Consider the following 14,349-nt stretch of genomic DNA (forward strand, 5'->3'; position numbering starts at 1 on the left):
CACTATCACACGAAACAGTGTCACATCGGAAAGCTTTGTATGACTTTCATGTCATAGAATCAGGAAATCAGTCTCTGGAACTACAACTATTCAAAGAATATCTATTGCAGGTTCATTGTAACATGATTAGCATGGCTTTGAAATATAACGGTCTTGAATATACATTCGATCGATTAATACTTACCAGCATTTCACGCCTATTACTCGCGTATGAATACCACCTCACCACGCATGCCACAATACAAGGAAGTAACCATATATACGACAAACGCAAAGACGTGCAGAGTGTCTGTATGGGGTGCCAGCAGAAGTTGAAAGTATAGTCAAATAGGTTGTACTTCGCACTTTTGGGCCAGTAATAATATCACTCGCTTCAAATCAGCAAATACCAAGCACATACACATCAGATATATCAAATCTCCACCTGCAAACACTATGAAGAAAAATACATAACTATACTAGACATATACAATACATACTTGAGCATTTTTCTTCTGAATACGCGGTAAGTCGTGGTCGCGTGGGCGGAAACGCAAATCCCGAAATTGACTGTTTCACACTGCAGCTAGCTTTCAAATACAAAATTCGCAATGACAAGATACTCTTCTTCGCATAAAAGCACATTATCAAAGGTTAACCGCTTCAAGTTTCCCCATCAATTCAACCTCGGCCACACAAACAAATAACTACACCACGCCTTGAAGAAGTATAGCATAGATCCAATCAAAGAAAGTAACGCAAGACATCAGGATCATCTAATCAGACTAGGTTAATCAAGTCATGTAATCAAATAGATGCAGTTTTAAATGTGCAGTCAATGACTAATGTACAGTAAAGATTTGTACTCGGGAATCATAGATTCTGGAGATATTGGCTCGCTATTGAAGTAATATTGAAACTAGATCAGGAGTGGGCAAACTTTTGAGCTCGCGGCCCGCACTATATAAAATTGGGATTATAAACCAAAACGCAATATTGGTATTTGATTGTATAGTGAGAACATGGAGATAGGCCTAATAATGCTTATTGAAGACAAACCAGACATTGCTTTGATGATATCGTACTCGCATCAGAAACAGTGGCGAGATTTCATAGGCTGGTCGACCACAATTACCAATTTGTCAAAATGATAGGGATGAAAGTCGGTTGTCCCGATTCTTAAAACAGGATTAAAATTTTATTCTGTGAGCAGCGATCTGTTCGTAGATTTGCTTATTTCTATTTTGGTTCAGTTCCAGGACACACAATGCTGACAGTATCATAACCATGTTAGCTTCAAACACGCTTCTACGATGTGTAGATAAAATATACATAGCCTACTTACGCACACGGAGAACGAATCTATACCTAATACAGGCGCGAATCGTTTTTGTTCAAGCGCAGCACTAAAATTAATACACTTTATGCTGGAGTATCCAATCTGACATCACACTCGTGATCTGAAGTATGTCAATCCCGTTTAGGATTCCTGTGATGTTTAGCAGTTGCAAACTTTCCAAATGCGCGGGCCCTGAGGTCGGGATGTCGCCCCAAAAATTATCAAAAAATAATATAGGAAGTATTTACCTTAGAACAGTGGTTCTCAAACGGCAAACGGGAGGGTGGCGTGAAAGCATGTAAAGTGTGGCGCGAACCTGCGGTCAACTGAAAATTTGTATCGCGCTCGGCGCGATATACCTACAATTTATAGTAATTCCTGTGTGTATATAGTCCCTATTTCATATTAGAGAATTCTTTCATCAACTGTGATAACCTTCCATGCCATCAAACTATCTGTTGGGATTGCCAGAGTTCTGGTTGCATTTTGTGATATGGAGATAAGGGGCTCGCGAAATATTTCACTATCATAAAGGGGGGCGTGTCAAAGAATTTTGAGAACCATTGCCTTAGAATTATCATGGTGAAATATATTAAGAAAACGTTTAATCAAGTCCCTGCAATCATTCGATTTTTAGGACGCATTTCATTAATAATTTTATTAAGTTTTCTGAGACTCTCGCGGGCCGCACAAAAGGGTGTTGCTTGCCGCGGACCGTAGTTCGCCCATTCCTGAACTAGATCAAGGTCGAAAAACTTGACATGGATTATTCAACTATAAAGGCTTCCAGGAAACCTAGATTTTAGTCCAACGCATACGATTTGATGCTACTATGATTGAATTGGCTGTGTAGCTCGACTACAGTACATGATTTGGAAAGGTCATGTGATCTGAAGATTCGCATAGAAATATGTCTGAATTATTTTAGTTAAATCTTTGATTCCGGCCCAAAGACTTACAGTTGGACTTCACGACAACCAAATTACCGTAAACTCTAACCTAATACCGAGCACAGATGGAAATACGTACAAAAGAATAATAACCAGATAGAATGGCTGTAAGTTTAGATTATGTGAAACCAGTGTACGCAAATCGTAACAAAAACACAAAAAAGCAAGCTTACTCGCTACTAAACTTTCTTTCGTTGAAGCTGAAACCATAATTGGGCCGGAATGAGGTTCCGTATTTGTCGTGGAATGTATACTAGTGACCGACGAAATAGACTCAGACGTTGAGGTTTCTTCCGTACTTGTTATAGCGGATCGAAGAGTACTAGATTCAACCAATCTAGTCACATTCGTGGTGCTACCGGCAGATGGTACAGCAAAAGTTGAAGATATTGCAGACGTAGCTGGTGTTGTATCAGGTTGAACAAAAGATGCGGTAGTGTTGGGTGTAGGACTGGATGTTGTAACAGCAATGGGGGAGTCAAAATGTACAGCTGTGGGACAAAATAACACAAAAACACAGTGTTAAAATACCATTTACCCCATAAACGCATATTATTAATAGTTATCCGCTTCAAGCTTGTCTATTAATTGAACTTATGTCACACAAGCAAAATACACCGCCACGCCTCGAAGCAGTGCCATAGAATCATTCCAGACAACGTAACCTACCAGCGTCAACCAATCAGTTAGAACTCTAGATTCATTGAGTCATGTAGGCTATAGTCAAATAGATTAAGTCTTGGATTTGCTATCAATCACTTATGCGCATTATATTTACCGTAAATATTTTTAGTAAACTGGTAAATTAGTTTGACGTCGATTGACTAAAAAATGGATGGGGACCTAGTGTTACGTTGCCCCGCTGCAACACCAACGGGCTGCGGGTATACTAGTCTGACCGAGGTCTACTCCTGTTGGAGGTTTATATAGGCCCCTCCGCGTCATCCGACTTGCGTAAGTGGTGTTCTACAAAAAGTTCGGAACGAAGGTTCGGTCATCGGTCTGATGTAAAATGACCAGCACGTGACGATAGATGTCGAAATACAACGGACGTTAAAAAGGAGTGGGCTAACCTGATTGCAAAATTCTGCAAGATGATGATTAAAAAAGGAAATCCGTGATCAAATTACGTCGTGCCATTGTTCTACCCGATTCTGATGGTGGTGACTAGACAAACCTCAACATGACGACCAAATTGCCCGGATGATGACCTTTTGTTTAGTTTCCACCTTCCCAAATGCTACTATATGTGAGTGAGCTGGCGTTCCAACGGAATTGACGGTATGGAGGCCCCGGTTTGATTGTGGGCAGTAGTACGTTTCGAAGCGTTGGTGGTTTATCTGAGATTCTCCTCCCCTCTGTCGCTATGCTCACACATCATGCCGCAAAATAAAGGCCCGGAGAAAGCCCGATCAAAAACGAATTCATAAAGAAGAGAATGAAAGCAACGAGGAAGCCTGAAATAAGAAAGATGAAAATCGAACACCGTTATAACGGGTATTAGGCGGAGAGGATGCCAAATTGAGAGACCGTACTTGGTCGTTTCGATCTTCTCTTATCTGTTCATTGTATCGCATTGTACATTGTGTGTCGTGAGTGGATAACAATAATAGAACCGCGCCGACTATGTAATACTCAGATTCCTTAACTTTTGTTATACGTCGACATTGTGGCACTTCTTCGTTATTCCCTACACATCAAGAAGTCAGCCCCATGAAATTAACAAATGTTTCTGAAGGACATGTGAAAATTTATAAACGTCATAATAAATTGTTTGGGGTTGGGGAAGACGGATATTAGGGATGGGGAGGTGGAAATTAGGGTCGGGTGGGAGATATTAGGGTTGGTTAGGGTCAAGGTTGGGGTCAGGATATCCTAAGATTAGGGTGGGGGAGGGAGTATTAGGGTGGGTTCAGGGTCAAGGTTGGCGTTAGTATATCCTAAGATCAGGGTCGTGGGAAGGGATTATTAGGGTGGGTTAAGGTCAAGGTTAGGGTCAATATATCCTAAGATCATGGTTGTGGGATGGGGTTATTAGGGTGGGATAGGGTCAAGGTTGGGGTTCGGATATCCTAAGATTAGGGTTAGGCATATCGTAAGGTTAGGGCCGGGAAGGAGATATTAGGGTTGAGAGAGTGTGGATATTAGGGTTCGGGAAGGGGAATATTAGGGTTGGAGGTGGGTTAGGGTATCCCAAGATTAGGTTTGGGGGAGGGGGGATATTAGGGTGGGGGGCGACGGATATTTGGGTTGAGACTATCGTGTCCCTCACCCCAACCCTAATCTTGGGATACCCGAATCCCAACTTTGAACCAACTCTCAACCCTAATATCTATCACTCCCACCCCTAATCTTGGGATATCCTAACCTTAACTTTGACCATAACCCGCATCCAACCCTAAACCCTAATATCCCCCTCCCCGAACCCTAATAACACCACTCCCCAAACCGTAATATCCCCTGCCCCAACCCTAATATCCCCCTTGCCCAACCCTAATGTCCCCCTTCCCCAACCGTAATACCATCCTTCCTCCAACCCTAATATCCCCCTCCCCTAACCCTAATTTCCCCCAACTCTAATAGCTGTCTCTCCAAAGGCCAAAAAACAATCTATTTTGACGTTTATCAATTTTGACGATTTCATGGGAAACATTTATTAGTTTCACGGGGATCACTTCTCGATGTTTGGGGAATACCGAAGAAGTGCCGAACTTGTTCACCACACTCTCTCACGGCACCCCTGAGCAGTTCAATTGGCACACTAGAGCCGGCCACGGCACACCGGTTGAGAACCACTGAGCCCAGCATGTGCTGTCCGTCAAGAGGCATTCACTCCAATATCGCTTCTCTCATTTGAGACCTGCATTTTGGTATTGAACTGGTTCAGCTTTTGCTATTGTTGTGGGCTTGACAATGATGTTTCTGCAGTGTTAGTTGTTTGCATGTGACTTATCTGGCGTATAAAAAAGTCTCAGTAGAAACAAAATCAAATCATAGCGTCACAGATGCGTAAAATTCCTCAAGTAATCCACTGAGAATAATAAAGTTTGAATGGGCTTTTTGTTTGTTTTTTTGGGTATTCATGGTGTTTGTCGACTACTATGGTCACTTACACCAGGCCGATATTCTTTTAATTTTCCGTAACTGCCGACTAATAGCACGGCCCACCTCTAGGCTTTTGTAAGACACCGCTGACGCGGATGAAATTGCGAGGAGGAGCCTAGGTAAACCTCCAACACTTACTTATCGGAATTCGGAAGTCGACCTCGGTCGGACTCGACCCCGCACCCATTTGTGTTGCAGCCGCGGATTATACCACTGCGCTATCTCGCCACATACTTGCAAAGGGTAATTCCGATGCTATATTGACGGAATCGCCCTGAAATGGCATTCACTTCGTCTTGAAATTATTTTTCTACCACGATTTTCCGGTTTCTTGCGTTTTAACACTGCATGCAAGTAGCTGCAACATAATGTCTGAAATCACAACTTACTTCTCTGACAGATATAACCGTGGCCACCGTAACTTGGAACATGGTTTTCTTTACGATTCGTACCACTACTTGCCGAACTCCAGATCACCAACGTTTGGTACGTGTCTGCCGTCTGTTAACGAAGTGATATGTGACCGGTAATTTTATCGGAATGAAACCGCCATGCCAGGTCTATATTCCAGCTGCACATGCGAGAAGTTGAACGATAAAACCGATAACCTTTAGCACCTTTACCGATAACCCCAATATATTCGGTCGACATTCAAAAGATATGTCATCTAGCGCATTTCCAAAACTTCAGAGCATTATTCAAAAAGCTTCACAGCTTGGACATGAAATAAACTAGAAATGCTGCATCTGGACACCAGTAACCTATATAAGAAATATATCAATATTCCCAATGTAGCGATCGCAACTCGCGGCGGAACCGTCATATTTGCAAAGTGTGGTCTGCATCTTCCTCGAAACAGTTTTAAGAGATTAACACTCTCGGCTCTAAACAAATATTAACGAACATGACGACAACGTTGTAACTAGGGTGGCATTTAAAACAAAAATCAGTTTGAAACAATTGTGTTTAAAATATGTTTTGTTTTTTAGCAACGGCGTCACGAATCTTTTATTGTGACGTAACGGTGGATTGATTTTGTTATATGACTCCTTAGGAATTAAAACTAAAATATAGGGTCAGTATGGCTCCTTTCCCGAGCTTTTCATCCCATACCAGAACTACATCGTCATGCAGCATCCTTACCGTCCACGGTCATCATCATCAGAACATTCATTCCGTTCGCTTGTGTCGACTACATCTAGTGCAAGTCCGCCGAAGGCTTATCCTACATGCACAAGTATTTACACAATTATTATTATACAGCTTTCGTGAATTTTTTTGGAAATGGCATTTATTTAAAGCACATCTTGTTTTAAATTTAACCATAGTTGTAACCGACATGAATGCTCACTTCATTATCGCTTGTCCACAGAATGACTTCACTCCAGCCTTCTGGTATTATATCAGCCACTTCACTCTGTATAGTGGCGTACTGCTCGCCGCCGGTGATCTTGACCACTTCCGCGTGCAGATTTTCGCAATCGCTGCGAGCGTTGTGAAATTTGACCCTACCCCACCAGTCGATTTTCGCCGAATATCTGTAGCCGTCGTAGTCGAATTGATGCGTGCCCCCGGCTGTTACAAATCAAGTGCTTCTATTACAGTCAAAGTCTGGACCTATGCAGAGATTACGTTGACCTCCGTTGAACAGAATTATACCAAGTACCAATCTAGTTCGTCGACTGTCAACAAGCTACTGTTTTTTAGAACTTCTACTTGCAGATTTTGAAGAATACGTATAGACTTATGGTTCTATAGTTGCGCATTAAAAAATAGTTGCCAAACAACTATAAAACACGAGTCGTCGTTCATACCGAATCGCGACACCAGTGCTCTGTTGTGGAATGCTCTTGCAGCTATTTCTATAGCTCACGGTCATCACTACTGGTAGTGCTGTAGCAAGGAGATAAGTATTCGGGGTCGAAACCCTGCCTAATTCAAGCTCGAGACCCAGTCACGTTTCGAAATGCTGATTACATCTTCAGTAATTCTTAACCGTTGAATCAAAACTATAATAAGCAGTGTTTTAGTTGTTAATTGTGGATTTGTAAATGTATTTATTTCTAGTTCTAAGGGTCTATTGATATATCGGGAGCTACATAACTGTTCCAACAGTATCGGTTACGATAAGCAGAAATACTCACGCTGCAATCGCACCATTTCGACTTTTCCAGCCATCATCACCACCAAGGCTAACACGAGCACCCCAATAGACGCCATAGTGAACGATCGTCTCTACTGTATAGTCATGAAATAGACTTATATAAGAACTGCTCGAAAACACAACAGGCAATGCCAGGGTTTATCTGAAAAATAAAACAGGCTTGTAGTACTATAAAAAGACGAGACTTGACTGAGACGAAACGGCGGTTGTGCCCCACATTTATCGCGTATAGGTATGCAGCTAAATTGTCCAATGTCCACGCACCGAAGGGTTTCGTGGCAATGAAATATGCAATTGTGACGTTTTATTAAATCTTTTAGCAAATGAAATACCCAGTAAGCTATTAAACTTTGAAAAATAAATACTAGTTATATCGACTTCCCCACATGCCACTTCATTTTCGTTGCTTCACGTTTGAAATGTCTCGTGTCTCGTCTCGCATGCATGGTCTGGTACAAAACATTTTTAAGAGTAGCCTGCAACTCGTTTCGGACGAGTTATGTATGAAAGCGACGGAGACATTCAAACAAACTTCGGTACATTCCGACAGTCCAATTGAACGACAATTGACACAATCACAATCAAATTATTATTCATCTTCAACAGGACTTCGCGAGCTTCGCCTTACAGAAACTTCAATAGAACCGCTTTTAAATGTCTGATATAGAAAACGCAGCATTAAATGAGCTTTACAATATTTCATTTGAGTCTCATATATTTGTCGTAATTAAATGTATGGTTAATTTTGGTTTTTGAGCGTTCACCGGTGCGTAACATTTCTTCTAAAGTTTTACCGGTCTGAGAGATCAAAAAAGCTGATACCAACTGTTCTAGGTCGCAGTGGGTGTCTGTTGTCTGATTAAATAACTATACTCCAAATTGTTTCGAAACCTTCCAATCTTTTCATTTTAACATAATCTGGTGGTGTTTTTAAATTATGGAATTATCTCTAAACTGATCTGAATGAAACTGAACAGGAAGAAAAACCTTTCCTTCGTGTCCTGCCAGCCGACTAACAAGGCCACCTCGAATATAGAACCGGTCTGCTTCAAACCGAGCAAATTGTGCAACTAAAACGTCCGGATTTGCGTATGCATGTTCTTTTGCAGGAAACAAACTTTTTCGTTATCTTTTGAACCACAATAGAGATTATCACATGTCACTCAGCTCATAAATGCGCCATGTACGTAATAGCACTACAATCATCTATATATAGGCATCAGGACACAACAAGATACCCAGACAATGACGACATCATTACATAATCGGATGACATGTCTCCTCGTGTTTGAAGGGTAACTCTTGGCTCTTACGCGCGGCCGATCAATCCGCGATACGTGGGGTAACGTACCGCCCTGTGGCAATGCGGTAAGACTACACAAGTCTACAATGCGTGTCGACGAAATACATTATAACACATATCAATCAATCAATCAATGTACATATTATATTTTCATGTCTTGTATCTTGGCATTGATGCGGTTACAGTCAGGCGATGGTCCAGGTATACTAAAAAAATGGATACAGCTGCTGGAAGCCTTTTAATAAAATACATACCTAATTTTAGATGAATATAAATATAAACAAGGAACAGTTGCTTCCAACCATTCGTGTATTCTAGTCTTCCAAAGTAAGTGAACACGGTTTTTATGCTAGTAGTGCAGTCTTTCGCAACACGGTTTGTGTCAAAATTCTGGAAAACTTTCAACTCGACATTCAACTCGACTGCAAGCAAATTCCGAGCATTTTCGTGGCAACGTCCGAGCTTCCATGCTCATACTCCCGCACTATTGAAGCAAGCCAATATCGATGAGGACAAATAACGGATATATCGTATGAAACATAAAGAATCTGACATCGAGTTATTTTGGTGTTTTGTGTACTATATCTCTGCTCAGTCTACATATATGAGTAGATATACCGCAGATAAGTCTACCCCTACACGGTAATATAGAGGCCTAAGCCAAGAACTGATCAGTGAAATTTCATTATTAACATATAAGATAGTGCTATATGTCAAAGGAAATTTTCAAAACTCAGAATCACTCATTACTAGGGCTGGGCACAATGATTCGAGTACTCGAATCTGAATCGAGTATTAATTTTAATGATTCGAGTCGAGACGTAAAATACGATTTTTTCGAGTAATGAAATTATACGCTTCTCGCCACTAAAAGTTAATTTATCAACGAGAATTCTAGTTTCGATAATAATTTTCACTGTTGAAGCCTTGAAACCTTGATTGGCAGTATTGTAGCTTACGAAACATAGTACAAACCTACGGAGGTTACTGGACGTAGCGCATTTACGAAGTCATGATAATCCCACAACATTTTCACCGAGTGGAATGGAATCGGTATGGTCGGTAAAATACCAAAGTATCTTTTACGAGATGGATAACCGGCATTGTATTCTTTGTGGTAGCAAAAACGGTGCATATTTGAACTTAGACGTAATACATTCCGTTATGACGTCATAATGGGTGATACTCGATTACTCGACTCGACTCGAAGCATATTACGTGATTCAGAATCGAATCACTTCGGTACTCGATTTTGCCCAGCCCTACTCATTACTTCACGAGTTTCGTCACGCGGTCGACCATTAGTTGATTTGAATTTGCCCAATAAGATACTGACGCGCCGTTGAGCAATAGAAGCCAGAATGCCACGTCATCCTAACTCAATATATTATTAAACAGAAGTGCCTATACCAGGGGCGGCTAAGCCGTGGCGCGCGGCCAACATTCGGCCCACGAGAAGGTTTTGAGTGACCCGCCAAGTACTTTTCGAAATTAGTTACATTAATAGAAATCGATTGCCCAGATTGTGAACTTACGAGGCCAACCAAAAATTTGATTAGTCTGTCCGCAACACTTGGGATGTTGATGACTAAGCATTAGTTCCGACACATTGGCAGATCTATGGGACAGCCACATTTGTTATAGATATTCGTACATTACAATAAAGTAGAATATTTTACAGCAGATATATCCAGGGTTGTAACCAAGTCACAAGGTTTCGAGTCATAAGTCAATCTCACATTTATAGTTTTGACTCGAGTCAAGTCGAGTCATTTTGAATTCACCACCGAGTCAAGTCCGAGTCCAAGTCTGCTAGTGGAGGCTCGAGTTCGAGTCATAGTATTTTGACTGGAGTCCGAGTCCAAGTAAATATGTTCACTGTTCAGTTTTCAGTTCAATCCGGTTCAATCCACATTTCTCAAAACTGCTAGAGCAGTGGTTCTCGACCTTTTTCTCTTTGCGGACCCCTTTTGGACAGTCAGGAACCCCGCGGACCCCCTCAAGTTTTCGATCAAAATGAGCTCAATTATCGTGCAACCGTCATCTGTCTTGCGTAAATATTAACTGTAGGCTTGTGAGAAACAGACACAAAATGATATTTAGTGAAAATAACATCATACTATATGTAGAAATTGAGTAGGCTTTTTTATTTCGAAGCGAATTTTGCAGCTGTATTTATTGTCATTAGGACTGGTTAAGAAAAAAATTCAGGAATTGCTATTTCGAACCCCCCCCCAACAAAACGTCTCTAAACAGCAATATGTTTGTATCAGTAGACTATTCGCAATTTGGCAATTAAAATGAGTTTGCACGGTAGGATATTTTATCTCAAACAACCATTTTAATGATCTGAGTCCAGATGTTTTAGCAAATATTAAGCGATACTGTATCATGTAGTGTTGGGATGACTCGAGTCATGACTTGACTCGAGTCAGACTCGAGTCACCTTTTTCGTATGATTTGACTTGACTCGAGTCCCTTTGCTAAAATGACTTGACTCGACTTGACTCGGCGTATCAGAAATGCGGATTGACTCGTGACTCGGAGCAAAATTTTCGAGTCAATTTCAAGTCATTAAGTAATCGGTGTCGATAAAAATCACTGTATCTTGCACATGGCCGGATTGTTCGCGAACCGATGGTGTAACCCGTGACAGCGACCAATTATTCAATGATCGTGCGTTTTACTGAGCCTCCATTGTTCTCTCACAAATAAATTGAGCTCAAACGAAGTGATCGAAGCTTACTTTGTCGTAAACTAGTATAGTACAGTAATTTAATAGCAAAATGTATATCTTTATTCTTACCTTAACCAAACCTCTTTGTTTTATTGAAATTGAATTCGAATATAGTTTGAAGTCCTCAATCATTGGCGCAGGCTCGAATTGTATCATATCAATTTGTAAATGGTTATTGTATTGCCTCTTATCAATTCGTTTCTCTATTCTCTGGTAACTATATAAACTGAGGCTATGCAATTGCTTGCGTAGTTTAGCAGTTCTACGTATATGTGAGCGAAACAGCGCCTTCTTGCATATATATTTAACTCTATATTCGTTCATTGCTTCCAAATCAATGACCACTCAATCTGTACTTCAGACAGCTAGCAAAATGCAACGACTTAATCATACCTCATGCCTCGAAAAGGCAACTTGACTTGAATTCTGACTTGACTCGTGACTTGACTTGACTTGACTCGACTTGACTCGAGTCACCTCCAAAAATCGAGTGACTTGACTTGACTCGAGTCACCTTTGAAAATCGATTGACTTGACTTGACTCGAGTCAAAATGTGCAATGACTCGAAATGACTCGTGACTCGAAGGTAGTGACTTGATCCCAACACTGGCATGCTTTTGCTTGGGGTTTTACTATGACTCGAACTTGTCCTGGAAGAGTCACATTCAATCGCAAGAAAAAATTATATCACCAAACTGTGGTCTGTTCTACAGCCTTAGAGATTACATGCCAGTCTGAGTCCTTCTGATACTCTTTAAATCATTATTTCAATCGAAGTTACAATATGGAATCATCTTTTGGGAGGCTGCCACTAAAACTGCCGAAGCCGCTGCAAAACTACAACATCCGGTCCTCCGTATCTTAGCTAGGGCCCCACACGGACCAGGATGTGTGTCCAACAAATCACTACTCAGAAGATTCGATGTCCTAAACATAAAAGATATGCGGAAACTGGAAATTGCCAAGTTTATGTATCAGTTCCACTGCGGCCACTGTCCCGAAAACTTCAATAACTTCTTTACCTCGGTATCAAAAGTGAATATGTACGATACACGCGCGTCTACGTCGTCCAACTATAATATGGTGGACAAAAAAGATCATCGCTCTATCAAATACGCCGGACCTAATTTATGGAACAGTATCTCGGCGGCTACCCGACAGTCATTGAGCATGTCCACATTCAAGTCAAAATACACTCAATTTCTACTGAATCAATACTATTTTACCGGACCACGACTCGAGTCACCTTTTTCGAATGACTTGACTTGACTCGATCACTTAGCTAAAATGACTTGACTTGACTCGGCGTATCAGAAATGTGGATTGACTCGTGACTCGGAGCAAAATTCACGAGTCAATTTCAAGTCATCAAGTATTCGATGTCGATAAAAATCAATGAATCACTGTTCGGATCGTTCGCGAAACGACTGGAAAATGCTTGTATTATCCAGCACATTTCTCACAAATTTGAGATTTTTAGTAAGAAATACTTCCATTACATAATCCCTTAAGACCAGCGGTTCTCAACCTTTTTTGGACATGCGGCCCCCTTGGGGATGGTCGAAAATATTGCGCCCCCCCCCCCCCCCCCCCCCCCGACCCCCCTACACTTTTCGTCATGTCTAAAAGAGCACATCATCTAATACAGAGGTAGGCAACCTTTTTGCTAATCACGGCCCATTTCGATTACTTATGTAGCCCAAGGCCGCATTCCAGGGCATAGCCGTAATGAACTAACTGGACTCAAAATACCTAATCTGTCCATATCCATTGCCGGTGAACTCTGGAGTCCGGACTATTATACTTTTAACAAAAGCCTTTTGTACGTACCACCGAAATCGCGAGTCGCAATGTTATGAATAGATGTTGGGATTGTTTATTGTCGCGCCGAGCGCGAAAACTTTTCAGATTCACGAATGAATTCCGTAACTAATAGTAGCAGTATCACATATTATTATCAAATATTTATTCTCTTTTAGCCCATGTGATCAGATACACCGGTAGGGTTCATTGAGAGAGTGCTTTTGAAAATTTAGGGCAAGTTATAAATGATAATGCATCTTCGGGGGGGGGGGGCCAAATGTTATTAGTCACTTGGTTGTATGCTGTTATTTCTTGACCCCCGATCAGGATTGTCGATTGTATCGGTAGTGGAAATATAATAAAATCGTCCAAATGTACCATAAACAAATTTCTTTCGTGAGGAGCACACGATTCCGGCTCAGAGTGAGAAGGGCGCTAATATATTAAAATCGAAAAATCAAGTTATGTTGAATTGCGTGGAGTGTGAAGAAAATTTAAAGATTATTTAAAATCTCTCAAAATTCGGGAGTGAATTTGTAATTTCAATTTGCATGTCCACGGATGCCAACACATACTTATTGAATTAGGTGTCGACGGTCGCACTAATTCCCATCTACAGCAACAGGTTGCCCTTCCCTGATCTAATAGTATAGATATGGTATGTCTTACGCCCAGTTTGAATCCGCATTCCAGTTGTTGAGTCTTTAACATTTCTGACAAATTTCCCCAAACTTATGGGAAATGCGCCAAATTTTCAAAGAATATCAAAAATTTGCTCAAATGAAGTTGAAATCAGCCTATACTCCGTTGAGCGCGACTGCTGGAGTTGGAATTTGGCGAGATTTCTCGAATGCGAAATAAGTTTCATCTTTAACAATAGTCGTCATATCAGAATGATTGTGAAGCACATTCTTAGTCAGAATTCATGCAGACGTGGTCAATTTTTCGCGCCCCCCTGAGAGCTTCCC

The 14,349-nt window shown here is 41.1% G+C and overlaps 2 protein-coding genes across 2 annotated transcripts in view; both read right to left on the reverse strand.

The window, feature by feature from the left end:
* Window positions 1-14,349, reverse strand: part of LOC145435014 (uncharacterized) — a 281,315-nt gene that overhangs the window by 197,992 nt on the left and 68,974 nt on the right. The gene's annotated exons all lie outside the window — the stretch shown is intronic.
* Window positions 480-8,760, reverse strand: LOC145435059 (uncharacterized). Its single transcript, XM_080312343.1, has 5 exons — window positions 7,518-8,760; window positions 6,725-6,948; window positions 5,763-5,874; window positions 2,442-2,605; window positions 480-569 (listed from the first exon to the last, which is right to left on the reverse strand). Exons 1-4 carry the CDS (start codon window positions 7,591-7,593, stop codon window positions 2,571-2,573), a joined length of 447 nt encoding a protein of 148 aa, XP_080168469.1. The 5' UTR covers window positions 7,594-8,760; the 3' UTR covers window positions 480-569; window positions 2,442-2,570.

Source organism: Botryllus schlosseri, chromosome 3, assembly GCF_051294905.1.
Source record: "Botryllus schlosseri isolate E-star chromosome 3, Bs_hap1, whole genome shotgun sequence".
Lineage (NCBI taxonomy): Eukaryota > Metazoa > Chordata > Ascidiacea > Stolidobranchia > Styelidae > Botryllus > Botryllus schlosseri.

Excerpts from the sequence above, each read along its gene's own strand:
- LOC145435059 (XM_080312343.1), bottom strand. The coding sequence starts at position 7,593 with ATGGCGTCTATTGGGGTGCTCGTGTTAGCCTTGGTGGTGATGATGGCT. Across the intron at positions 6,949-7,517 it reads CGAAATGGTGCGATTGCAGC|CCGGGGGCACGCATCAATTC; the intron begins GTGAGTATTTCT and ends GATTTGTAACAG. Across the intron at positions 2,606-5,762 it reads CGGTTATATCTGTCAGAGAA|ATTGGTTGAATCTAGTACTC; the intron begins GTAAGTTGTGAT and ends GAATGTGACTAG.